General features: G+C 34.7%; 1 protein-coding gene across 2 annotated transcripts in view; it reads left to right on the forward strand.

Moving 5' to 3' along the window:
- The window catches only part of TNPO1 (transportin 1), a 103,241-nt gene extending 76,890 nt beyond the window's left edge, over positions 1–26,351 (forward strand). The window contains exons 13-25 of one of the 2 annotated variants that reach the window (XM_021076714.1): positions 689–914; positions 3,082–3,253; positions 4,540–4,626; positions 5,772–5,879; positions 6,014–6,172; positions 6,253–6,340; positions 9,420–9,518; positions 9,702–9,797; positions 12,671–12,746; positions 13,610–13,709; positions 16,594–16,668; positions 17,481–17,623; positions 20,703–26,351. In XM_021076714.1, coding sequence (XP_020932373.1) covers positions 689–914; positions 3,082–3,253; positions 4,540–4,626; positions 5,772–5,879; positions 6,014–6,172; positions 6,253–6,340; positions 9,420–9,518; positions 9,702–9,797; positions 12,671–12,746; positions 13,610–13,709; positions 16,594–16,668; positions 17,481–17,588 — 1,394 coding nt within the window. In that variant the 3' untranslated portion in view covers positions 17,589–17,623; positions 20,703–26,351. The remainder of the gene's footprint in view (positions 1–688; positions 915–3,081; positions 3,254–4,539; positions 4,627–5,771; positions 5,880–6,013; positions 6,173–6,252; positions 6,341–9,419; positions 9,519–9,701; positions 9,798–12,670; positions 12,747–13,609; positions 13,710–16,593; positions 16,669–17,480; positions 17,624–20,702) is intronic. The other variant, XM_003359811.5, reaches the window with a different exon arrangement.

The following is a 27,888-nucleotide window of genomic DNA, read 5'->3' on the forward strand; positions in this document are numbered from 1 at the left end:
CTCAGATCCCGCATTGCTGTGGTTCTGGTGTAGGCCAGAGGCTACAGCTCTGATCCGACCCCTAGCCTGGGAACCTCCATATGCCACTGGTGCGGTCCTAAAAGACAAAAAGACCAAAAAAAAAAAAAGAAGAGAGAGAATATGACCTTCATTGACTTTGAAGAGGGTATTTAAAAGTCATCTTAGGATAAGTTTTTTCTTTGAGCTACTTGATTATTATTAAACATCCATAGGCTTACTTAAAATTCCACCCAGATATTTTGCAAATGCTTCTAAGAGAACAGAATGAGAGGATTCTGATGTCAGAAGCATCCCTATTGCTAGAAGAATAACTTCCATAAGTAAGTGTAAGAAATATCTCATCATCTATAATGGATTATTATTTTATCCTCTGTAAATATACCTACAGTAAATCAACACTTTACATGCATTTCTGAAAACCATAATTTCTGTAGCAGAAGTAAAGTGAACTTTCCTAACCCTACTTAAGATACTTGAGAGTAGTTAGCTCTCATTTTGGTTATTTTTTTTAAACAGTTTTGTAACAGTTTGTTACAGTGTATTTAATGTAGATGATCTGGATATTTTTTCATGGATGTATGTATCGGTGTAGTATTCAACTGACATAATTTTCTTCTAACCAGACTTCAGCACTGCCTAAAAGATTTCTATTTTGTTTTTGTTTTAGGTTGCATGCAAGGCATGATTCCATACCTACCTGAGCTCATTCCTCACCTTATTCAGTGCCTCTCTGATAAAAAGGCTCTTGTGCGTTCCATAACGTGCTGGACTCTTAGCCGCTATGCACACTGGGTAGTCAGCCAGCCCCCAGACACGTACCTGAAGCCATTAATGACAGAACTGCTGAAGCGTATCCTGGATAGCAACAAGAGAGTACAAGAAGCTGCCTGCAGGTGGGACAGATTCCTAACAAAATGTTGATTGTGGCAGAAGTGCGTGTGTGATACTTGAGAAAGAAACTAACTTTCAACCTTGTGATGTAGTGTTGGTATTTAACCAGTAATGGAATTTTTGCTATCTGTAGCTTTCACCTGATGGTTTTATAAATCCAAAAGTGACTCTTAACTAGACATCCATCTTTGCTATTTCTTCCCCTTTTTTTTTTTGCCCCTCAGTGGCTGTAACAGTTACCTTTCACCCACATTCCTGCAGTCATCCTGAGTGGTAATGGCAAGGGTCCTACTCTTGAAGGAATAAAAAAGTTTGAGCAGATTGACACAATTAGCCAATAGGTTAACTCCCGTATCTCCACAGAAAGTCCTACACTGACCTGTCATCTGCCAAATAGTGGTTCCACTCCCTTGATTGCATCTGGGGCTGTGTCTTTTTCTATCAGACTAGCAGTTAGTTTCATTACTACCTATATTTCAGTTTTTTGGAAACAAACCTTTGTTCTGAAAGGGCTTGCCACTTATGTTTATAGTTCTTAATTTTTCAAATAGAATTGCTTTTAGTGTTCACTTTTTTAATAGCAAGAAATAGCTGTTGAAAAAGAGGAAAGGAGGAGTTCCAGTCATTGGTCAGCAGAAACCAATTTGACCGTATCCATGAAGACGCAGGTTCCATCCCTGGCCTTGCTCAATGGGTTAAGGATCCAGTGTTACCATGAGCTGTGGTGTAGGCCAGTGGCACAGCTCTGATTGAACCCCTAGCCTGGGAACCTCCATATGCTGTGGATGTGGCCCTTAAAAAAAAAAAAAAAGGAGAGTAAAAGTGGGAGCAGATACAGATGATTGGTTTCCTATAGATTATTCAAAGTTTTTTTAGTTCTGTACTCATTGTTAAGCATACTAAATATTGTGTGCATATCCTTTGCCATCTTGAAATTTACAGGCTAGTGTAGGGTATGGTAAACCACTATATAATTATAATTTATGGAAAGTGGTAATGGAGGAAATTAGATACATAGTTGAGCATTACAACAACAAGTAAATTCTAATGTATGGTGTAGGGCTTAGACTTTTTAAACTTTACTGAAGAATAATTGACAAATATAATTACATATATTTAAAGTATACATGTTGACTTGATATACAAAGCATGGTAGAACAGTCTCCAAGATAATTAACACATCCATCACTTCATATAATTAACATAGGTTAACTTTTTTGTGTGAGAGTGGTTAAGACCTGCTCTCAGCAAGTGTCAAGTATACAATGCCATATTACTAACTAGCCACCATATTGTACATTAGATCCTTAGAATTTAATCTTCCGTTTTTTTTTGTTTTTTGTTTTTTTAAGGGCCGCACCTGCGGCCTGTGGAGGTTCCCAGGCTAAGGGTCAAATTGGAGCTGTATCCACCAGCCTATGCCAGAGGCACAGCAACACTGGATCCAAGTTTGCGTCTGGGACCTACACCATAGCTCTCAGCAGCACCGGATCCTTAACCCACTGAGCAAGGCCAGGGATCAAACCTGCAACCTCACTGTTCCTAGTTGAATTCGTTTCTGCTGCGCCGCAACGGGAACTCCATAGAATTTATTCTTCTAACTCAAGGTTTCTGCCCTTTGATCTCCAGCACTTCATTTCTCCCTCCCACTAAGAGAAACATTTGAGAGCTCATGATACTGCTGTGTCCTCATACATTTCATACACAGCAAGTGCTAAAAATGCTGATAGCATTTTGTGACCTTTGGTATGCATATGAAAGTTAAAGTGTAAATTAGAGTTTAACAATTTTGATTTTGATTTCATTAATCTGGAACACCACTAGAATGTAAACCCTCTGAGAATGGGGACATTGTTTTGTTCATTGGTATATTTCCAGCACTCAGAAACTAAATAAACAATAAACGCCAAATAAATTTGTTGAACGAGCCAACAATAGTTTTAGATTTTTCCCATTGTAGTTAAGCAGATGCCAGTAAGTGACAGCCTCTTTGAAAGAAGTTATAAGGAATGGGAAAGAAATAATAAAAACAAGCATCTACTGTGGTGAGGTGAGGAGATAGGCATGTAAAGTGTAAATAGATATCCTATGAACTGTAGAGGTAGTTTCATATCTCTACTGTAACGGTTCCTTTTCTACAACAGTAATCGCTCTGTTCTTTAATTCTAGTGCCTTTGCTACCCTAGAAGAGGAGGCTTGTACAGAACTTGTTCCTTACCTGGCTTATATACTTGATACCTTGGTCTTTGCATTTAGTAAATACCAGCATAAGAATCTACTCATTCTTTATGATGCCATAGGAACATTAGCAGATTCAGTAGGACATCATTTAAACAAACCTGTAAGTATCTATGGTGAACTGTTATGAAAAACCTTAAAGATACAGCATAGTTATAATTAATAGGTTAACATTTGGAAATTAAAATGTTTGGGGAGATGTGAACACTTAAGTTTTTGCTGCTTTAAGAATTTAGTTCTAAAGACAGTGTATTTATCTTTTAGATAGTACCTTAAAAAATAAATATGTGCTTGGTGTGAAAATTACAGCAGCATTTCAAATGAATGCACTAGTACCTTTCAGAGAGACTAAGGGAATATAAATGTTTTATACTCTGGAATTCAACTTTTACTTAATTCCAAGTGTCTTTTTGTGTCTACCATACTGTAGCTGTAGAGTACCACATCTAAAAATATCTTTGTTTTCTCAGTGGAACTTAACAAGTATGGGGAATACACCAAGGTAAAATTATTAAAAATTGCAGTAGTAGGTTAAAATGCTGAATAGTGGTTCAGAGGTATGGCTAGAGAGCCAAATTGTCTCTAGTAGTGTTAAGAATAGATGAGAAAGACAGAAATGATTTGTTTAAGTGTGATTTAGATGATACTAGAATTTTAATATAGCTCAGTTCTTTCTTTGCTCAAGAATAGAGTTCATGTTTATGGTTACTGTATGAAAAGTCTTAAGAAATTGTATTTATAAGTTATCCTTGAAAGTTAAAACTTTTAAATTAAAACTTGGTGTGGAACACCTGCTTGTGGGTTTGCTTTGATGTTGATTGGTTTGGTTTTGTTTGGTGGGGGCATTCCTCATGTCTTAAACCATTTAGATAGAATCTATGCTTCTTATTTATTACATGATTACTGTTTACTTGCTTGCATGAATTCTTCAGTTTTAACATGGACACTTAAATGATTATAGATCTTTTTCTACAAAGATCTTTAATAACTTTACCTGTTGTTTGTAACCTACTGTATAACAAGAGCCGTAAGCTCTTAAGCCACAGGCCCCAGGACTGAAAAAGAGAAAACTTAGTCACTAGAGAATAAAGCTTGCACAAATCATTCCTGATGGTGATCAACCAATTTTTATATAATAGTATATTTGTTGTGTGCAAACACATCTTCAAAAAGGATGTGAGATGGCTTAAAATAGAACAAGGTCTTGTAAATTTAAAACAGGAAAAATAAAATTTCTCAAGGTGCTAAGTAGAACAAAGGTGAGTCTTAAAATTCATTCTGTAATTTTACAGAATTACTCTAAATGGATTTTAATTTTCATAAACTGAAAATGGACTTTTTTTTACATATGATAGTGGAGCTTTATGTGTTTTTCATTATTGTAATCAGGAATATATTCAGATGCTGATGCCTCCACTGATCCAAAAATGGAACATGTTAAAGGATGAAGATAAAGATCTTTTCCCTTTACTTGAGGTATGCTAAGCCAGTAATATTTAGTTAATCACACTATGTTCCATCAAAAAAACTCATACAAATATAAAATCAGTATATGTTATAATTGGGTGTATGTGTTATTTACATTCTGAGCCATTTCTGTTAAAATGCTGAATAAATATGTAATTTCCTGGTACATCTATACTAAGAAATATTGTGAGGTAGAAAAAGCATAACAGACATGTTTTGCTTTTTAAGTAAACAAAGGATTGAATTATGTTTTCTAACCTGCTCTAAGTAATTGATAATAAATTTTCTTGGAGCTCTTTTCCTATCAGCATATATATGTCTATCGCTATTTAACTGCATTTCTTTATATGGATATATAGCCATATCATAATGGATATAGTTTAAATTCGTGTATGTTATCTGTTGTTTATACACATGTATCTATGTGAAGTAGCATTGGAACTTTGATGGGAGGAGGGACTTCACTTTTTATCCTTTCTGCCTAGTTTGAAGTTCTGTTTTCTTGTATATTTAAATACTTTGTTTTTAACCAAAAAAATTTTACGTGTTACCCTATAATTGATTACATTCTCTACTGTGGTAACTTAAACCTAGATGAATTGATACTGGTAGAGCCACTTCAGTCATTCTTGATCCCCTTGTCATTTCGCGGTCACCACTTCTGCTATGGATTATCCCTAACAGGAGAAGTAAAAACTTCTGTGACCAAGTGCAGTGGCTAATTCTGTGCCTAACAAAACAATAATTTTTATGGCTAGATATATTTACTTCCAGGCAGGGACTCAGAATGTGCCCAGTGAAAGTCCACCCACTCCATCCAGTCCCTCTAGTCCATCATTGACCAAGATGGGAGGATAAATGTTTCTCTTAAGTTTGAAGGAAAAAATAGGAATATATAATACTTAAGTCTGAAGGATAATGTTCGTTATAGAAATTTTTATGGTTTTTTTCTCTGAGCAAACCTCTCCTGACCAGCTGATAAACGTAACAGCAAAGAGTGGCATCAAAGGAGAGGTGTGAACAATAAACCTGCACTGCTATAGACCAGTGAACAGGCTCACAAGTGACAGGATCTTCATTATGTACACTTTCAAGGATTTATCGTAATTTTAAGAATACCCAGAAATTTTACACATCTGCTTTTTCCTTTCTAGTGCCTATCATCAGTTGCCACAGCCCTGCAGTCTGGCTTCCTTCCATACTGTGAACCTGTGTATCAACGTTGTGTAAACCTAGTACAGAAGACTCTTGCACAAGCCATGGTATTATTAAAAAATTTCATATCTCTCCCTTCTTGGCATCATAAATGTTTTTCCTTAGATAGGCATATTGTATACAAAACTTGTTTAAGTAACTGATTCAGAGTAAGTTTTCAAAAAATTGTGTCTATTTTCAGCTGAACAATGCTCAACCAGATCAATATGAGGCTCCTGATAAAGATTTTATGATAGTGGCTCTTGATTTACTCAGTGGCCTGGCTGAAGGACTTGGAGGCAACATTGAACAGCTAGTAGCCCGAAGTAACATTCTAACACTAATGTATCAGTGCATGCAGGTGAGACTTATTACATTAAAATTAATTGAAACCCGGTTCTTGGTGTCACATCGATATTAACTTCTTCTTCTTTCTTGTAGGATAAAATGCCAGAAGTTCGACAGAGTTCCTTTGCCCTGTTAGGTGACCTGACAAAAGCTTGCTTTCAGCATGTTAAGCCCTGTATAGGTATGAATATTTTCTACTGCTATGATGTGATTTTTAACATTTTTCATCAATTATGGTTATTTTTATTAGACTGAAATTTCCAGCATTTACAAATGTTCATTTTACTGGGTACAGCTGCTGTGAATGGAGCAGGTGGTCCGGGAACTCCCCTGTTCCTTGTTTCCTTGAATTCACCATCGTTTGAGCAGCTCCTTGGGCATATCATGTGACTGGAAAAGTTGGAAAAGTATTACTTTGGGGTAAAGGACATGCCCACCTGTGAATCTTGGTCCTAGATGCTAGTTCAGGGACACTTTTTGAATAGCCTCTCTTTTTTGGTAGAGGTACCCAGAAATAAGAGTAGGTTTTCCCATGATAAAGCATACTTTCTCAGATCTCATAGGAAACTTTAAACAGTTTGCATAAGTAAGTAATGATTTGTGTCTATTTTAATGGCATAACATTTATCTTAGCCTTTTATGAAAATAAAAAAGGGATTCCTTAAATGATATAACCTGAGTTGCCACCAGAACCATGGGTTTTGATTATTTTTTCTTTATTTCTATATCCTGTCATTTAATCTTGGTTTAAAGCATTGACCTAAATGGGTTTTTTTATTTGATACAGGGTGCTTTGAGGCACATGCACACACACCCCCTCCCCAGTTTTTTTTGTTTTTTTGTTTTTTTTTGTCTTTTTGCTATTTCTTGGGCTGCTCCCGCGGCATATGGAGGTTCCCAGGCTAGGGGTTGAATCGGAGCTGTAGCCACCGGCCTACGCCAGAGCCACAGCAACGCGGGATCCGAGCGGCGTCTGCAACCTACACCACAGCTCACGGCAACACCGGATCCTTAACCCACTGAGCAAGGGCAGGGACCGAACCCGCAACCTCATGGTTCCTAGTCAGATTCGTTAACCACTGCGCCACGACGGGAACTCCCCCCTCCCCAGTTTTATTGAGATAAAATTGACATGTAACAATTGTATAAGTTTAAGATGCGCAGCATAATGATTTGATAATATGTATAAATTGGGAAATGATTACAGTGTTTTAACATCTGTCACCTCACATACTTAAAAAGATTTTTTGTGTGATGAGAACTTTCAAGATACGCTCTTAGCAACCTTCAAATATACAGTACATTACTGTTAACTGTAGTTGTACTGTGATACATCCCATAGAACTGGAAGTTTATAATTTGACCTTCACTCAGTTCCCAGTTGTGATATCAAATAATAACTGTCTTTCTGAACCTTAAATAATAATGTAAGTTATAGTGTATATTAAAATAAACCATCCAGTTCAAGCTTAGCCACTCTAAATGAAACCGTAATGAATTATTGTTTTATGGAAAGTTTATTATTCTACAGATATTTTCCTCTTGATTTACTTTCTATGAGTTTAAACTTGTATGAAAGGATCTCATTTCTTTTTTTTATTATTTTATGACTTTTCAGATCATGTACCTTCTTCAGGAACACGGTGTCTAGTTGTCTCTTTTTTATGTTATCAAGCATGATTATTTTCCAGGCTAGCCTTTCTCAGTTGAGGGTAACTTGGCAATGTCTGGAGACATTTTAACATGGAGGGGGTGGGTGTTACTGGTACCTAGTGGGTAGAGGTGAAGAATGATGATGAACATCCTACAGTGTATGAGATGCCCCTCCACAATAGAATAATCCTGACTCAAATTTTATCAATATTGCTGAGATTTTGAAACTCTCAGATCCACTAATTTATTAGGGATTTTGAAAATGATATTCTAATTCTTCATTTAAGAGAATACATATATAGAGATATTTCCCATATCAGTAAAGTATTGCTCTGAAATACAAATGATATAGGAGAGGCAGGATAATTACTTGATTGTTTCTTTTTTTTTTCTTTTTTTTTTTTTTTTTTGTCTTTTTGCTATTTCTTTGGGCCGCTCCCATGGCATATGGAGGTTCCCATGCTAGGGGTCGAATCGGAGCTGTAGCCCCCAGCCTACGCCAGAGCCACAGCAACGCGGGATCGAGCCACATTTGCAACCTACACCACAGCTCACGGCAACACTGAATCGTTAACCCACTGAGCGAGTCCAGGGACTGAACCCGCAACCTCATGGTTCCTAGTCGGATTCAATAACCACTGCACCATGACGAGAACTCCCTGTTTCTCTTTATTTAGCAGTTTTCAAAATAATGAATTGATTCTCAGCATCTTCTGCAGGTATCTATATTGTGTTTCAGAGTTTAATTTTTATTAAATTTTTTTCTTTCTTTTTAGGGCTGCACCTGCAGCATACAGAAGTTCCCAGGCCAGGGGTCAAATTGGAGCTACAGTTACCGGCCTAAACCACTGCCACAGCAATGCCAGATCCTTAACCCACCAAGTGAGGCCAGGGATTGCACTTGCATCCTCATGGATGCCAGTTAGGTTCATTATTGCCGAGCCACAATGGGAACCCCTACAGAGTTTACTTTTTCTTTGTGTTTGTTTTTTGAATGTCAGTGTGAACTCATGAATGATGCTCAAATTGTCCTACCGCTGGCGGTGGGATCTTTATCAAGTTGGCTCCTTCGTCTTTTCTAGTATGACAAAATAGTCCAGACTTGTTTTGTACATTTCCTGCCCTTTGCCTGCAGAGAGACATTTCTCTGAGACCCCTCATTCCTTTGAAGTGGAAAATGATGTTTATAAAATGATAGACCACAATCTAAGCACTAGGGTAGAAGTTATTAAAAGCCAAAATCATTGATTTCAGATTTTTTGTGTCATAAAAAACTAGCTTTGAAGAAGCAAGCACATTTTCCTCACTTTTATTTTGAATTTTCTCGGTCCAATGACAAAAGAGATTACTCTGATCATCTAGCTCTTTTAATGATACTTAAAATAAAACCGAAACTTAGGTTTCCTGGTCTACTTCATATGAAAGTGTAGTGGCCTAAGGACATTGCATCCTTCAGTTTAAGATACTTGTTACCAACACTTTTTTTTTTTAAATGCTGTTTCTTGTCTAGATTTGAATTTCTACTTAGTAGATTGCCTTATTTTAAAGCACAATACACTACTACTGAGAAGTTTACTACATAGTTTTTTAAAAAAATTTTTTTCTAGCTGATTTCATGCCAATATTGGGAACCAACCTAAATCCAGAGTTCATTTCAGTCTGCAATAACGCCACATGGGCAATTGGCGAAATCTCCATTCAAATGGGTAAGATTTTTTTTTTTCTCCTTAAATTTTTTAGATGACTTAATATTTTTGTAATTGCCTTTTATTAAATGAGCTTTATATACATAGATACATAACACAGTTATAAAGGGGGCAAAATATTTCACATTGATATTTTAACGTTGAAATTTTTCTTTTTTGTTTTCTCTTTTGGGAATGATCTAGGTATAGAGATGCAGCCTTATATTCCTATGGTGTTGCACCAGCTTGTAGAAATCATTAACAGACCCAACACACCAAAGACGTTGTTAGAGAATACAGGTACCATATGACTGAACTGTTACGGTGAAGAGAAAATTATTTGCCTTTAATTTTAAATTGAGACGTGTAGAGAAGCCAGAGCATAGCTAGCTTTACAAACCTAGCTTATTAATTAACAGCTATTTTGGATTCTCAGTAATGAAATGTACTGTTTTACCTTCATTCCATAACCAGTTTTCAGAAGCTTTCAAAAAAAAAAAAAAATACTCTCCCCTGTTACAGTGTTTTAAATACTCCCTAAAATGAACCCCAGCTAAAATGATACAAATTTACTTTCACCTTTATTCAGAGTATAACTGGCAGCTGGGAAGTAATTTATTTCTGTTTTTGTTTTTAGTTTGTAACAATGTGGCCAAAAATAGATTGCCATGTAGTGGGCTAGTTCGTTAATAATGGCATATATATTTTGTATTTCATTGTATAATTTCTTCAAATTGGGAACTTTAAGCAATGTCTTGTGAGATTTTTGTTCAGTAGGCTTGTTTCTCTTTTGCCTTTATAGAGAGCATGTTTATATTAAAGAGTACCTTCCATACTACAGAACACATTTCAGGGTGATTTCTTTCCGCCCTCCCTGATTTTTGCTAACAATGTTTTTTAAAATGTAAATTTCATTTTCAGACTCTTTCTTTGTATACTACTAAGACAATTCCATTAATATATTCATAGTCAGTGAATACCTTAGCAGAATGCTGGACAAAGATTGAAATAAGGTATTCTAGATAAAAATTTTATTTTCAAAGGCATTTTAATTTTACAGTTTTTAATTATAGAAAGTATACTATATGCTAAGGTGATTAAAATTGAAATGTTTATTGGTATGGAAGGAAATCTTTTAATTATGAAATAGTTATATGGCTGTTTGGCTGTATGGGTACTGTTTATATCATAAAGTGAATTAGATTTTCTTACTAAAAAGTACAAAAATCTTTGTGTAGGATGGTTATGAAGTCTTGTCGGGTTTTTCTCTCTTTAGAATGCAGTACCTATACATGACATTCAGATATGGAACACTTGTCATTATGAAATTACTGTTGAACCTTAAGAAACTTCCTATTTATTTTTAAATGTGAATGCGTAAATGCAAATAAATGTTGAGTGTAATGTATATTAAAGTTTCTTGTGGGATATCAGCCAGTGAATTTGTTACAGTTCCTTGAACAAATTGGCTTTATTTATAAGATTATATTCTAAGTATGATTCTATCCTAAGTAAACAAAAAGTAGTTAATAGTGCCATTCAAGTTGATGGATTGAATTAATGTGGTTGAAAAATAACATTTGGGATTCACTGGATTATCTTATCACAAGTGGCTGCAGAAAATGTTTCTCTTATTCCTTACCCAAAGAGGATGGGGTTAATTATTAAAATAAAATCATTGTCAGCTCCTAATTATCTATAGATTTTAGCAGCTTAATTACCATTATCTTAATGTTTCTTAAAGCCAATTCCTTAATGTATGCAGTTACTTGCCTTTTTTCTAATTAGTATATCCTACACTGAACTTTTTCAATGGACCATCATCTGCTTTTTCGCATGTTTCATTGGATTGTTCATACTTGCCTGTTTAATGAGAATGTTGCATAGTTTGTGTCTTTTGAACATAGGTTTTCTTTCTCTTGCTTCATATGAATCTGCTGGATTTTAGTATTATCTGTGTAGTTTGCTTCAAGTAATCCTTAAACATTTTTCTTTACCCCCACCCTTTTTTTATGAAAGGTTAACCTGTAAGTTTTTGAGAGAACACCATTAAAGCACCTCATGGTTTGTTTTCTGTTTGTATTTTTTTCCTGTTGTGTATAAATGTATTTATATGTATGTACCTTTGAATTGCAGAATGCAGTTCTGAGTTGCACTTGTTTTTAGCTTTTTGTAAGTTTAAGGACTTACTGAATTTTGATGGTGAATATATGTTTGACTAATTCCCACTTCAGATTTTTTAAAAATAAAATATTAGCCTGTAATCAGTATGTTTTATTTATTTTCATGTGCTATGCCTTTTATAGCAAGGACAGAATATTTGTTTGTTCCTTTGGTCAACATATCTCATGTAATTACAGTGGACTGTCTAAATTTCCTTCGTGTCAAACATGGTTTGAAATTTAAGTTGAACTATTTGAGTTATTATCGTCACCATCAGAGAGGTGTTTTTTTAGAAAGGGATTTGACAGAGCACAGCAATTTTCCAATTCATTTATTCAATAGGTACCATAACACCTAAAATTTGATAGTTGATTTTGATATCAGGCAACAAATGGTCCACTGGCTTGTTTTGCAAATGTTAGCAAACAAAAAATCTGCCAAAATTTTGATTAAATTCCTACTTAGTTACCAGAGGATGGAAATCACTTATAAAAAGAGATGTAAAGAAGTGAGAGAGATTTTAACTGTTTCAACTTCTGAGAAGTGTGTTTGCGTAGACAATTCAGAAATGTAATTTACATTTACTAATATTTCTTGGGGGAAAAAAGACAGATTTCATTATTAAACATCGAAATTGCAACTGGCTTTGAAGGAAGAGTCTAAATCCATCTGTTTAATCGCTCATATTTTTATTAACAATATCTTGACACTCGATTGAGCGAGAAAAGCAATTCATCATGGTTTTTGGTGTTCTCTCAATCTTTAAAGTTTTTTTAATTCCTTTTATTTTTCTTTTTCCAAGAGTATGCCATATATGTTGCTGCCCCTTATTATAGGGGGTGGTAATAAACAGCACTGGTGAAATCTTATGTTTATTATCATACACAAATTCTGTTGGTTTCTGTTTCTGAGTTATTTGTTGTTTTTTCTTTATTTTTTCTCCTTCCCCCTCATTTGCTCATGTCTTGGTTGGCGTTTGGTGGTGTATAACCGTGATTGCGTTACCTTAGCAATAACAATTGGTCGTCTTGGTTACGTTTGTCCTCAAGAGGTGGCCCCCATGCTACAGCAGTTTATAAGACCCTGGTGTGTATTATTCAATCTTTTTTTTTAATTCATTTTTCTTCACTCTTTCTTTCTCTATCTCACTTTTAGATATATTTTCAGTTGGTTACAAAAATCACAATCCTTAATCATTGCCAACCATGTGACTAATCTTGTCCTATCAGGTTTGTGAGGTTTTTCAGTAGCATCGTCATGTATATTTATTTTATGTTGTGGCTAACGACTAATTGATGCATGGGATAAGATTGTCACATGCTTGCTGTGTTAAAAAGCTTGATTATATATAAAAAGCATTTAAATATCCACCAGTAAAATAAAGATGCATGCAGATTCTATAAATTTAGGTTTTTGCATTATGTTTCTCTTTTAGAATTAATTTGAAAACTTAGATTGCATTAAGAAATACATGTTTAAATTTGTTATGTATAAAGATCTTTCGCTTGTTAATGTAAAAGTTAAACATCTACACCATACTGTATAATAATAGTTTCTATCGTGGCAGTATATCCTATGTTCTGCTTCTTTCAATTCAAGTCATTTTTAGTAGTGTTTAATGGAATACAAATCATAATACAGTTTTAAAAATTGGTAATTTACTCTTGGCTCAAGCTCATTAATAGTTTAAATGAGAGATTAAAATCAATTGTTATTACTTAGTTGTCATCTATTAGTAAGAGTTGTGAATTTCAAGGCTTTCACTGTATTGAAATTAGATGAGCCCTACGTAAATAATATAGGAAGTGTGAGAACTTAACCTTTATGAAAATTCTTTGAATATAAATATTATCTCTATTCTGGTGCTTATTCCATTAAATACTGTCCATTAGTATTGTAGTTGAACCTGCTTTTTACTTAAATGCTAAACTCAATTCTATAATTAATAGGTGCACCTCTCTGAGAAACATAAGGGACAATGAGGAAAAGGATTCAGCATTTCGTGGGATTTGTACCATGATCAGTGTGAATCCCAGTGGAGTAATCCAAGTAAGATGTTCATAAGGATTTAACTTTAAATGTTCTGAATTACGAAAATTTAAAGGAGGAAATATTTCAAAGCTGTAATTATAAAAATATTAACTATTCTTACTGAAGACACCGAAGTAAGTTACATGCTTTAAATGTTGTATGTTTCCTAATATCTTGAAATGATAATGCCTATTTTTATTTCCTAAATCTTTTTTAATCATGAAATATAATAGCAGATTGGGAGAAATAAAAGTCGTATTCTTGACTTGAATTAAACCAAAGCTTCTTTTATCCACCACATTCAGACCTCATTTATTTATTTTGTAAATGCCTCCTATCTGTGAATATCACTTTTCTGAGTTTGAGGCTATCTACACTTCAGAGAGCGATCAAATAGGATATCTGTTACTTAGAATCGAACTTAGATTAGAAACTCAGTGGTGAATAAAATAGAATACCAAATCAGCATTTTAACTGCTTTAATTTTGAGAGCTTATGATTTATTCATCATTACTGCATTTCCTATACTAGTTCATACTATATTTAGACATCTGTGGCATTTAAAACATTCTTTGGCAACAGTGCATGAATCTGATCAACCTCTGGATCCAGCTGACACAACAAAACATCAAGGAACATGTTGATTGACACTGTGTGTATGAAATCAACAAAATAGAGGCTGTGGGGCCCTAGGTTAAAGGCCCACATTCCTCAACAGAAAAATTGTAAGGGAAAGAATGTATGGAAAGGGCTTTCAAGAAAATAACCTTTCACTTCAAAGAAACAGGTGCTTTAAACATTTTTTAATTGAGACCTTTTGATATTTCCTATCTTACGCAAATTACTATTTCTTTCTTTTTTTTTTTTTTGTTTTTAGTCTTTTTTGCCATTTCTTGGGCCGCTCCCGCGGCATATGGAGATTCCCAGGCTAGGGGTCGAATCGGAGCTGTAGCCACCGGCCTACGCCAGAGCCACAGCAATGCAGGATCCGAGCCGCGTCTGCAACCTACACCACAGCTCACGGCAACACCGGATCCTTAACCCACTGAGCAAGGGCAGGGACTGAACCCGCAACCTCATGGTTCCTAGTCGGATTCGTTAACCACTGCGCCACGACGGGAACTCCAAATTACTATTTGTTAATTCAGGTTGTGAATTATCAGCTTATAAAATTCAAATTTGAAATTGGTTGTAGGCATTGAAAATTTACAAAGTGGAACTGGAAAAAAAAATGTTTTGGCTAATTTAAAACTTGCAAAACGTTAATAATTTACTTTTAAAACAAGCCAGTACTATCTGAAAAGATGGTCCCTAGTTGAAAAATAACCTTCTTGCATTGAGTTTCTGGTTTTTTTCCAGTGCTTAAGGACACTGTGTCACCTTAAATATGTTTTAAAGGTATCTGATACAATGTATACCATATTTGAAGAAGGAAGATTTTCCTACAGGGATTTTTTGTTTTGTTTTGTTTTTCCTTTTGAATTAACATTTAAGACAGAGAAAGTACCACACTATAGTCATGAAATCACTACCAACCTAGGAGTTGATAGACATTTCTGCATTTTACACTTTTATTTGAATATGATTAAAAGAAAATGTCCTGTTTTATTCTTCATGGTTAAATTTTTAATCACAGATTCTACATATATGTAGAGTTTAAAATTTTAACATCAGACTTTGGTATTTGGAAGACATAAGGAATCATTTTATTTGCTTAAATATGTCTTATGCACATATTTTTGTATTATTAGCTTTTGAAATTAATGAGGTTCTCTGAATTTAAGTCAGGTTTAAAGTAGTTGACATATGCAGCATCCATGATATCTTATATATGTTGACCTGTTGTTTCAGTATGGAGGTCAAGATTGAAAAATACTTAAATGAAGTACTTCAAGCATATACCTGTTATCAGAATAACCTCATTATCTTTTAAGTATAGTCTGAACATTGGGGTTTTTTTGTTTGAGTTAGTTGAGTTGGTGTTACTTCCAACTGCGTAATTTTTTTCTTCTAACTTAGAGTCATTCTGATTAAGCTTCTATCTGAAGATGGATCTTCAAGTTTAGATCTATTAATTCCTATACTTTAAATAAAGCTTATATTAAAAAATAAGTAGGAGCTCCTGTTGTGGCTCAGCTGTAACAAATCCAGCTAGTATTCATGAGGATGCAAGTTTGATCCCTGGTCCCACTCAGTGGGTTGAGGATCTGGCGTTGCTGTGAGTTGCATGTAGTTTTGCAGATGGGGCTTTTATCTGGCCTGTCTGCAGCTGTGGTACAGGCCGATTCGACCCCTAGCCTGGGAACTTCCATATGCCATGTGTACAGCCCTAAAAAGACAAAATCAGTGAATCAAGTTTGGTATATACTTAACTAGTTTTAAATTATTTTTAGACCAGTAAGATCGGCAAAATTACTGAACCCATAAATTAAAGTTTTTTAAATTGGTGCTTATTTTAAGATGCTTTCAGTCCTTGCTGATGCTACAAATTTACTAGGCTGTGATTTGGTTTGGTAATACAACATGAAATAAAAGCAGGTACTAAATTGTAAGTGTAAATCACTATTCCTTTTGATCATAGCTGATTTAAAAAAATTTTTACCTAGGAGTCTATTGATCTGTATTCTGAAATTTACAAATATATTTGTGTTTGACAAATATAATATCGATCTAAGGTATATTTCTTTTTAAACAAATTTTTATTAAAGTATAGTTATTTACAATGTTCTGTCAACTTTCGCTATACAGCAAAGTGACTCAGTCATACATCTACATATATATGTACACACACACACATTCTCTTCTTACATTATCTTCCATCATGTTCTGTCACAAAAAATAGGATATAGTTCCCTGTGCTATACAGTAGGATCTCATAAGATGTTTTTCTTGCTTGTTACAGGATTTTATATTTTTTTGTGATGCTGTTGCATCATGGATTAATCCAAAAGATGATCTGAGAGACATGTTCTGTAAGGTAACTAAAAAGTCTTTGTGATGTACATCTTGTGACTGTTACAATCCTAGTTGGAAATTTAAATTGTATTTTTATTTCATATGAGACTTAAATTCTTCATATCATTATTGGTAGACTGTATAAGCTTTTGTTCTTGGTAAAGTTGACTTGATCTTTTCTTAAGACACAGTAGTAACTTTGTATCAATAGAGCATGCACTTTAAAAATATTTTCTTAAGCAGTACCACTGATTTATGTAGTCCCATTATCTCATCTGTGCAAGATAACATATATTTTCGAAGATGGTGACTAAGATTTGGAATATTATACAAGCTATTGAACAAAGAAAATCTAAGTGATCACAACAAGGATTAAATTTGTGTTTTAGTGATACCCACTTTTAACTCCAGTCAGCCCTCAACCACAACAAAATAAGAAATAAAATGCTATTACACATTTGAATTACCCAGTATTAAAGTTTGCTTTCAATTTGAAACAACTTAATTAGGCATAAAAATTTCATCCCTTTGGTGAATTCTATATACCTTTTTGCTTGTTTTTCATTAGTTATGTCAGAGATGACATAAGAATAAGTCTGTTACTAGGACACTTGCTGGATTCTAAACTTCTCAAAGCAGAGTTCAGCAAATTCAGTGAGGTGCTTTTAGACAAGATACGGAATGGCGTAAAACCCAACAAAGTTTGAGAATACCTACTTTAAAATGAGTAAAATTTTAGAATAATAAAATTGATACTGTTTGATTTCAGAACCTGTGCAAATATGAGTTTCTCTTGTGTTATTGATAAATTAATGATTTTTTTACTTTTTGCAGATCCTTCACGGATTTAAAAATCAAGTTGGGGATGAAAATTGGAGGCGTTTCTCTGACCAGTTTCCACTTCCCTTAAAAGAACGTCTTGCAGCTTTTTATGGTGTTTAATCTCATACACTTAGGCTGCAGTCTCAAAATTAGGGGTAAGTTGTAAGAAATTTGGAATTTTTCAGTATGAAGAAACTTATGTTAGGACTTTAAAACTACTAAGAAGAATAAAAACTATTTGTATTTCAAGGAGGTTGAGTAAAACAGCCTCATGTTCTGTTGGACTTAATGTTACTTGAATGAAGGTTAGAATTTTTTTTTTTTTTTCAAGAGCAAACCAGCAAGCAAAATTAAATGCAATGCATAGTTCCACTTTGAATCCTAGGTAGAAGGAAATCCAAGTTGGTATGGCAGTTGGATTCCTCAACATTTTGTTAACTAATCCTTTCTTTAATTTTTACCTTGCAAGAGGTCACCAAACATCACTGTGGCAGGGTGAGATGATTTAGTTTAAAAGCATAAATTTATAGTCTTATATATCAAGGACTTCTATGTTGTAAGCTTTAGGGACAACCTAATTGGAATTGGAACCAGGTGTGGTCTCAATAGATATGATTTTTTTTTTTTTTTTTTTTTTTTTTTTTGGCTTTTTGGCTTTTTGCCTTTTCTAGGGCCGCTTTCTGCGGCATATGAAGGTTCCCAGGCTAGGGGTCTAATCGGAGCTGTAGCCTCTGGCCTACACCACAACCATAGCAACGCAGGATCCAAGCCTCGTCTGCAACCTACACCACAGGTTACGGCAACACCGGATCCTTAACCCACTGAGCAAGGCCAGGGATTGAACCCGCAACCTCATGGTTCCTAGTCAGATTCGTTAACCACTGTGCCACAACAGGAACTCCATATTTATTATTTATTCAATATTCTTCATATTTTATTGAGCACCTACCTTATGCCCAGTATTGTGTTTTTAAAAGATCAGTGGAAGATTGTGTTTTTGATTTGGGGTGGAAGGAAGGGTAGTAAGTCCACTTGGACTCTTGTTTTTTGAGTTTTTCTGACTTAAGTAGAACTAATAGTTCTGGTCTTTTTAGCCTTAGTTTCCTCATTAGGTAATTATGGTATATGTGGTATTAGAACTTAGAATATTGCCAGACACACTAAGTTGGTTCAATACATGGCAGGAATATGGGTTAGTATGGTGAAGCAGGACACATTTATTCTTTGTTTGCTTTTTAAGGCCACTCCCAAGGCATATGGAAGTTCCAGGTTAGGGGTCAAATCAGAGCCATAGCTGCCAGCCTACACCACAGCCACAGCAATGCCACATCCAAGCCATGTCTGACCTGTACCACAGCTCATGGCAGTGCCAGTTCCTTAACCCACTGAGTAAAGCCAGGAATTGAACTCAAATCCTCATGGATGCTACTCAGGTTCATTACTGCTGAGCCACAATGAGAACTGCCAGGGACACAATTTAGGTTTTTCTCATGAACTGGACCATTTGACTAGAGGGCAAGACGTGTATTCAGTGTGTTCACAAAGCATACGCTTAACTTGAATTACTTTTTATGTCGAAATTATTGTTCGCATGCCTGCTTGCTTACTTGGAGCTAGATTTTAAACCTGGAAATATTTTAACATCTAAGTTGACTAACCTAAAAAGGACTTGCAGCTTCTGGAATGTCTCTGAGCACTTTGGGTGTGTTGTCTTACAGTGGTCTTGAGTCCTTATGGTTGTCTTGTGTATTTTATTTTATTTATGTATTTGTGTATTTAGTATTTTATTTTATTTATTATCTATTCATTTATTTATTTTTATTTTCTGTCTTTTTAGGGCTGTACCCATGGCATGTGGAGGTTCGCATGCTAGGGGTCAAATCAGAGCCGTAGCTGCCGGCCTACACCACAGCCACAGCAACACCAGATCTGAGCCGTGCCTGTGACCTACACTACAGCTCACAGCAACGCTGGATCCTTAACCCACTGAGCAAGGCCATGGGTCAAACCTGTGTCCTCATGGATGCTAGTCAGATTCTGCTGCACTGAGCCATGATGGGACCTCTGCGGCTTTAGTATTTCAGAAAAATGCTTGATTCACCTTATGTTAAATCAAGAGAACACAATAGATGAGAATGATTTTTCGGCATCAGCGGCCCAAAAGTTTAGAAGGGAACTGTCTTGAGCACTCTCAGATTAATAAACTCTTTATGGTCTCTGTCATTTAACCATTTATGAAATAACTGTGGTGATCATGTCCTAAGACAAGGTATGGAGTAGTTCTAAATAGAGATAAAAGTGAATTTGGTATTTTTTATTCCTGCCTTTATTGTTTTTTGGGGGGGGAGTGGTTAAGAAAAGTAGCTGCCTAATGCTTCTCCACAGATGGGCTAATCACCCTTTGTGAATTCACATGAACCTTCATAAATATCCAAAGGTTGGCAGGAGTAGTTGGTAAAGGTTTGTTATGAAAGGACCACTGTCAGGTACTAGTTAAAATCTCCCAGTTATCTATCTTTACTTCTTAATCTCATTCTCAGCATTAAAACTGAGTATTGAAAAGTCTTTATCAGGATTGCTGAGACTATAAGAAATGACTGAGTTAATAAATAAGGTCAAAAGAATTAATTGGAAACATCAAGAAGGCAGGTGTTAAATTTTTTTCTTTTGGGGGGGTATTTGCTGAATATTGTGTTTTGGTACAATGTGAGCACAGAGAATGTTTTCCTAAGGTAAAATATCTGACAACCAAAAATAAGTCATGCCTCTTTTTTTTGCTTAGTATTGGGGAAAAAAAAAAAAAAAGATGTTTTAGTTCTCAGTAAGGAAAATAATTGTCCTAAAGAAAGTACTATTTAATTTTGGAAAAAGGAAGGCAACTTGTTATGTTAAGAAATAACTGGCTCCCATTGGGCCCATTATGCCAGAGGGGATAAGGAATTAAACCGATGGGGATCCTACAAGGCATATTTCATCTGTGTAAAGTACTGCTCACCACTCTGTGTATGTCCCCAGTTTGGCCTCACTTTTCATACCGATGTGGGTATTAACAGTTGAGAGCCATAGAAGGAAACAACGTGGTTCTCATTGACTAGGCTAATCTTGGGCAGCTGTCCAATTTCTCATTTTCTTCAGGTAGAGATAGCATTGTTACTTGATTAAATTTCTGTTCCACTGGCTTTAGAAGAAAAGGAATTTTTAAGTATATAATCCTTCTGTTTTGTTTTCTTACAGGTCCTTCAGTCTTGGAGACTATGAGGGAGCCTCTGCACCCAGGGAAAATGTTACCCTTTACAGGGGGGAAGGGTAAACCAGTAGGGAATACAGTACAATCCCAACCCTACTGGGAGGGGCGGGAGGGAGGTGTTGCCGTCACTGTATTAAGTCGATGTGGGAAACGTTTTACCATCTGGAGCTTTTGTGGGTGGAAATCTGTCTCCAATTACAACTCTGCACTGGATGTGAAGAAGCAAAAACAAAACACAACCTATTCGATCTACTCATAAAACAGTACATTCTGGAATATTATGGGGAATTGTACCAAAACAAGAACCATATAAATGATGCATAGGGCTAAGAAAGAGGAAAAATTCCATAGTGCACAATAAAGGAAACCAAGAAGGGGGTTACAAAACAGTAAAGGTTTTTTTTGTTTGTTTGTTTTTTTAATTTAAAGGTTTTTATAAAATTTCCCACATGACGGGGCCTTGTTTTTGCATGCTGATGAGGAACTACACAGATGAAGCTAATAGAGTTAAGATCAGCTTGCCTACCCATAGTAGAAGGTTCTTGGAAGTTACAATTTAAGGTACCCCAAAAAGTTGGAAATGAAACAAATTTAAACAATGAAGCACCCCATGAAATGCCAAATGAGTCACTCCTTTTACCTTTGTAGGGTGGGCAGGGAGGGAGGAATAAATGGGGTTGGGCATATCAAACTAAAGATTGACATCTTGATTTTGCATTAAAACATTAATGTAGTGGATATAATTTGATGGTTGTATTTCATTAGATTTAATTTCTAGGCCAAGATGTTATTTTTAAAGTGCAGTTTAAGGTTCAGGCATGCATTCTGGCTCATAGTGATTGAAAGTACTTAAATTAGTGGGAAAGTAGCATGCTTGCATCACATAGAGTGAGATTGGTATTCAGTTACCTCTGTTGCGCCAGTTTGTGTTGCAGTTTACCAATTCAATATAGCCCTGCATTTAAAATTCCTTTTTAAGATTTGTGAATTTTATTTTTATTAAGAATATAGATATAAAGTACTGTAGTTTACAGCTAGGCCTTGAAATACTTTTTAGGATCTGTTAGGAATAAGATTGATATTGTATTGTGTGTAACCTGCACAATGTGGAAAGCTGATATACCTGTGCAAAATCTTTGCCTCTGTGCTGTCAGTGTGATGTGCTTTCTGCATGGTTATATACTACTAGTGATTTTATCAAAACTTCTAAAACTTAAATTACATGGTAAAAGATCTGTAAGAGGCTGCATAAATGTTAGTTGGCACATAAAGACAATTGTAGAAGTTGAAGACATGATTGCTATATTTCAATGTTTATTCCCACTCAACATATTGCCTTCTAAGCTTTCTTTTTTTTTGTTCAAAGCATGATCTTAAAGATATGTTTAAGTTAATGGATGTAATGCAGGGTTCCTACACTGTATTGGCGCATGTTGGTGGCCCTCTGTGCCCTAGATATATGCACACAGGGTGCAAGTAAAAAGCTACAGAGTGAAAGTTGGTTTGGATCCTCTTCATTTCATTTGTTTAGCTTTTCTGTTATTTTTCTCTACTTACATGTATTCCTGTGAATAAATCCTTGTTAAGTTAACCCTTTACTTTTCCTTCCATGTGTATTTTCTTATATACTGTGAATGTGAAAACCTAACTGGTACACTTGATCTTGTGTCCATATGAAAGTGCAAGTCTTTATTAATTTGGATTGCCTGAACAGTGTATCCCATGATGATGAAGGAAAATGGAGAGATTTTTCTTTTTAACTCTGCTGGTCAGAGATGAAGCCACACCTTTCCATTTTTCAATGCTGCATATTTAATCTGCAACAGAAATGTTAAGCCATAACAACCTTTTTATATTTTAGTTTGTCACCTTTGCATTGCAGAATAAATACTGAATAACCATTTTTATAAGCAGTTGCTCCTCTTTGCATGGTTCTATTCTTCTAAAGGTGTTGAATGATACAGCCATTGCACTGAAGTTTGAGCTGTATGTGTGTGAATTTATAAATACCGTTTTCAAAAAATTTCAAATGCATGGTAGCATGCAGAAAGGTTTTTGTTGTTGTGTGTGTATGTTTTTTTTTTTTTTTTTTTTTTTTTTTTTTAACGTGTTCTTTCATCTTCTTTCCTCTACTTTGGCTTTGCAAATTTCAGTGTGTAGAGCCTGAAATTAAATCATATTTTATAGTGTCCATTTTTTTTTTTTATTGTAAGTTGGATCCAAAGGGTTTGTAGCATTTTGCTTTCTAGTACCATTGCCTCATAGGAGCTCAAAATTTTCTTCCTAGTCTTTAAAACCTGATTAGAGTAGCTAAATTCTATTGATAATCTGTAGTTTTCCAAAACTTTTTAGAATACGGGGGATATTTTAATATTCTGGAATAAGTAGTGGACATTTCAATTTGAAAGAAATGAAAAGATTCTTCTAAACACTTTAAAACAAACATAGAAAAACAACTTTCAATAAAGTTATCTGGACCGGATTGACTATTCTATATTGAACTGAAAAGCATTGTTACCTACTGGATTGAAATACTGATTTCCAATTACTCATATGTCTAACGTAAGAATGTGCCCATTTTGGTAGTCACTTAATGTGTTTTTTAATTTAAAAATACAAAATAAAAGTAAGTAAATATGGCTGACAACCTGAGATTAGGTTGGGTTTTTTGGTCTTACTCCCCCGTGAGGTTATTGTTTCTTCGTAATTATATTTCAGATACATAGTGTAGCATAGGAATTTGCAGAAGCCATTTAAGTTATCTTTTGAGGTAAGCTCTGATTTAGCATTTATTCTGATAACTCTTAATACATCATGGGATATATATATATAAAGCAACTTAATTCTTGTGGTGTAATCTTAATAGTTTTGAATGTTGACTGAATGTCTATGAAATCGTGAGTTTGTCTTTGTTACATTCCAGTGTTTCTGCCTCTTGGCATGCTTAAAGCACGGCTTACTTCATCTGCTCCTTACACACTAAAGTGCTGTTAGTGTGCTCAACTACAGAAATAGCCGCTGCTAAGTGATGTAGATTTTCTACTTGAATATTTTTATGTTGTAGGAACCTCAGGAGGTCAGTGTTTACTGTTTTATATATGCCTTCTTTTTCCTGTTTGAGCTTCTCTCTTTGAAGGATTCTAACAGAACAAAAGCTGCTGATCAACCTAAGTTGGAAACAGAAAGTGTATTTAATATAATTTAAGTGCATGTTTGGCAGTTCCATGTTATAGTCCATTAGTAAGTGAACTTAGTGCCACAGATATTCATTTATTCAGGAAAGAATTTTGCTTTTTTTATCGCCTAATCTCTTTAATAACTTCATACTGTATAAAAAAAAAACAAAAACACTTTTTTATATTTTTGGTTGGTTATTTTTCCAAATAATCAACATGTAAATAATCTTTAAGAGCCAGTTCTGATGCTTTACATTATTGCTACTTGATTTTGTGACGCAAGTTAGGTTTCAAAAGAATAGATTTTAAAACACTTAACCAAGCCATTACATCTTAAAAACAAAATAAGTAGCATACATTTTTGTAATTAACATATTGATAAACACTGTGATTTTTTTTTTTTTTTTTTTTGGTTAGGACTTTTTCATTGATCTGAATTGCTTAAATTGCATATATTGTAAAATAGGATCAGATGTATATTTTAAAATAATTTCAACTGACTTTCCTCTATTGAAATGCTTTGTCTACTCAGTTATAAAATATTCAGATACAAGTTTTATCTCAGGTGAATACTCTTGTATCCTTGCTTTGGTGACATGCTTATAAAGGGTCATCATACTATTCTTTTGGTTTTTTTAGTGTGAAAAATCCTCATTTAGTCTGACGTTCCAATCCTTGTTCTAGCAGACTATGGCAGTATAAATCCTTCCTGGTGAGCCCTTTGATATGTAGGCTTACCTTGAAAGTGAAGTCAGTTTGGTTCTCTTTTTCTCCAAACTCTTTAAGAAAGTGGAAAATTTTTTGTTAAATTACCTTTATTAAATTACCCTGCATAGCTGGAATGCCAGAATTAAACTAATTATGTCTTATACCCTTTAATCCAAATTTAACTTAAATCCTTTGCCATAAAGAAAAAAAGTGGGTTTTTTGCTTCATATAATTAATTTATATTATTCATATTGAATGTATTAACAGATAACGGTGCAAAAACATTCTTCCCTAGGGAAGGGTGTGTCGTGCATAACTGCAATTTAAATCCTTCCTTTAGTAATACTTTAAACTATACACAGCTTTGCTTATTGAATTGTTTTTGCAAATAATACAAGGGGAAAACACTGTTGCTATTTAGTACTGAAATGTAGACATTGAAATCTTGAAGAAACTAGTCTTCAGATTAAAGGCCTAAAATAATCTAGATGCAAAATCAAATCATAAAGAGTTGTGTAACAATACTGTGTAGTAATAATACCATGCAAAAGCATTGTATACCTACTTAGTACGTGGTCATACTCTATTAAATATGGAGATAATTCTAATGCTTCCTAAAAATTCAATTTTACATGAAAGTTTCATTCAGTTGTACACTTTCCAGGTGAATTGTGACTCATTTCTTCAGTGTTATATAGATCTTTCCCCGTTGGTATTATATGTAGAGGATTCTTTATCTTTATGCCTAATTATTATACTTATTAATTTTAAGGTATACATTTAAATTATAGCAACTTTATTGTGATTTGTATCCCAGAATGTATTGTTTTTTTTTAATGTATGCATGATTTTGAGGGAAGTTAAAAATGATTTTTTTTCACCTCTTGTACATTTTAAAACCAAACCAAATCTACTTGCCAAGCATTATATCACTGATAAAATAGTTTTCTCCCTTTTATTATTTTGTTCATCTATCATAGAATCCCCTTATGCTATGGCTTGGTATTATTCAGAATTAGCTATTTTGCAAGTCTAATTATCTTCCTAAAAGCTTACTGTAACATGGTTAGCCTATAAGGCAGTGTTGGTTCCCTCCCAGTACCAGTCTCATAAAGGGGTTCCCCTGTACTTTCCCCACATTTCTTCATTATTGTTTTTCCTCTGGAAATATAACCAAATTAAGATTGGATGGACTTTATGGAGATAATAATAAGACAATACTGTATAATTAATTTTACTTAATAGATTATCATCTGTGAGAAAAGATGTTTAAATGTGGTTAATGACTTCATATTATAAAACAGTTTTACACTTAATATTCATGTTAATATTGGGTGCAATAATTTAGTAGTTTTAGCTTTAGTTAGAAATAACTGGATCTTTCTGCTGACAACTTAGGTTGTATGAGTTATGCTTAAAAGCTTTAAATCTAATGTTTCCTGTACCTGCCACACCATGTTAGAATGTGTCCTTCAAACATATCCTCCTGCAACTTCTCAAACTGTACTAAATTGATATTTCTTGAAGTCAAACTCTGTGCTAACAGATCTTCATTTTAAATAGAATACGGTTTTAATTTTTGATAAGCTGCTGAATTTTAAAGAGAGTTTTTTGGGGCCACCAAATATTTTGGATCATGCAGAGAATATATATTGTACTGTAGTAATTTTGTATTTACATTTGTATGATGTGACATAATAGATGTGAATGTTAATCACTGCTTGACTATGTTAATAAAGTTGTTTAACTATAGATGTTTCACTCTGATTTTTAATGAAAGGAACTGAGCTTTCTTCCCCCTCCCCTCCCCAGTTTTGGGTCTAGATAAGATCTTGCATTGGTCTTTGTTATTTGGGTGGGGGTTTTTTTTGGTTGTTTTTTGAGGGGGGGTTGTTTTTTTTTTTTTTTGCTTATTGTGAAGATTGTTTGTTTTTAGCTTACACTTTAGTATGCTTTTGTTTGACATCATATACTTTTTTAAATTGAATGTTTTCTTAGTTGTATAATATAGTAAAAACCTGTTTTCCCCACATTTTTAGCTCCTGTTACTGATGTATTTCTGAATAGTTGATTCTAGGTTCAGCTTCCAGTGGGGGAGGAAGGCAAGATACCACTCTGCAAAAAAAGGAATTAAAGCTAAGTGAATTGGTGAATAAAAATTGGAAGGAAAGGTTGCACAAATGTGTATGAATGTGTGGCCTTATTAAGGCTTTCTGGTCATCCTCCAGAAAATAAGACTTGTAATTTTGTAAATTAATATTTATAGAAGGATTCAGGTTGTAATCCCTTATTATAGTTACATGTTACTAATTAAAAGTAAATATTGGAGTTCCTGCTGTGGCACAATGTGTTAAGAATCCAACTGCAGTGGCTTGGGCCTGTGGAGGCGTGGGACGTAGAGGTTTGATAACCCAGCCTGGTACAGTGGGTTAAAGGATCCCCTGTTGCCACAGCCATGGCTCAGATTCAGTTCCTTGCCTGGGAACTTCAAAATGCTGCAGGTGAAAAGTAAGTGTATTAATACATTTTTTCAGAGGAAGTGTGTACATAATTGTACTTTTTTTTTTTTTAACATCATGTTAGGGTTAAATACCGGAGATAAGATTAACTCTGCAAAAAAAAGGGGGGGTGGGGGGAATAAGATTCCATTTTTTTTTCTGCCTTTTGTTACCTGCACATGAAAATATTTGAGATGCCTCTCTTGTGATGGAGAGGGGGAAAAATTGAAACATGTAGTCCAAAAACATCAAGAAACAAATTTTGTTTTTGTTTTTGTTTTAGGGCCACACCCACGGCATGTGGAGGTTCCCAGGCTAGGGGTTGAATCAAGAGCCGTAGCCATCACCCTACGCCACAGTATTCTGAGCCGGGTCTTCGACCTACCCCACAGGTCACATCAATATCGGATCCTTAACCCACTGAGTGAGGCCAGGTATCAAACCTGCATCCTAATGGATGCTAGATTCATTTCCACTGATCCATGATGGGAAAGAATTTAGGTTATAGAATTTTGGACTTGGATTGTGGGAGAAGATAATCAAAACCAGCCTAATTATTTAAGATTCTGATTTGCAGCTGCCATCCTAAAATGTGTCTGAAGCCAAAAGTCTTTGTAAGTCATTTTAACATTTTAGTGAAACTGAAGTACAAACTTTTAAGATGTTTTCACTTTATACTTGTGTTTGATCAGACAGGTGTTTTTACCTTGTAATGACTTCATGACCCAGCTGACTCCAGGTATTTGCATTACATGGGATTCCTTGGGAACGACTGGAAAGTTAAACTGCAG

Source organism: Sus scrofa, chromosome 16 (assembly GCF_000003025.6).
Source record: "Sus scrofa isolate TJ Tabasco breed Duroc chromosome 16, Sscrofa11.1, whole genome shotgun sequence".
Classification (NCBI taxonomy): Eukaryota; Metazoa; Chordata; class Mammalia; order Artiodactyla; family Suidae; genus Sus; species Sus scrofa.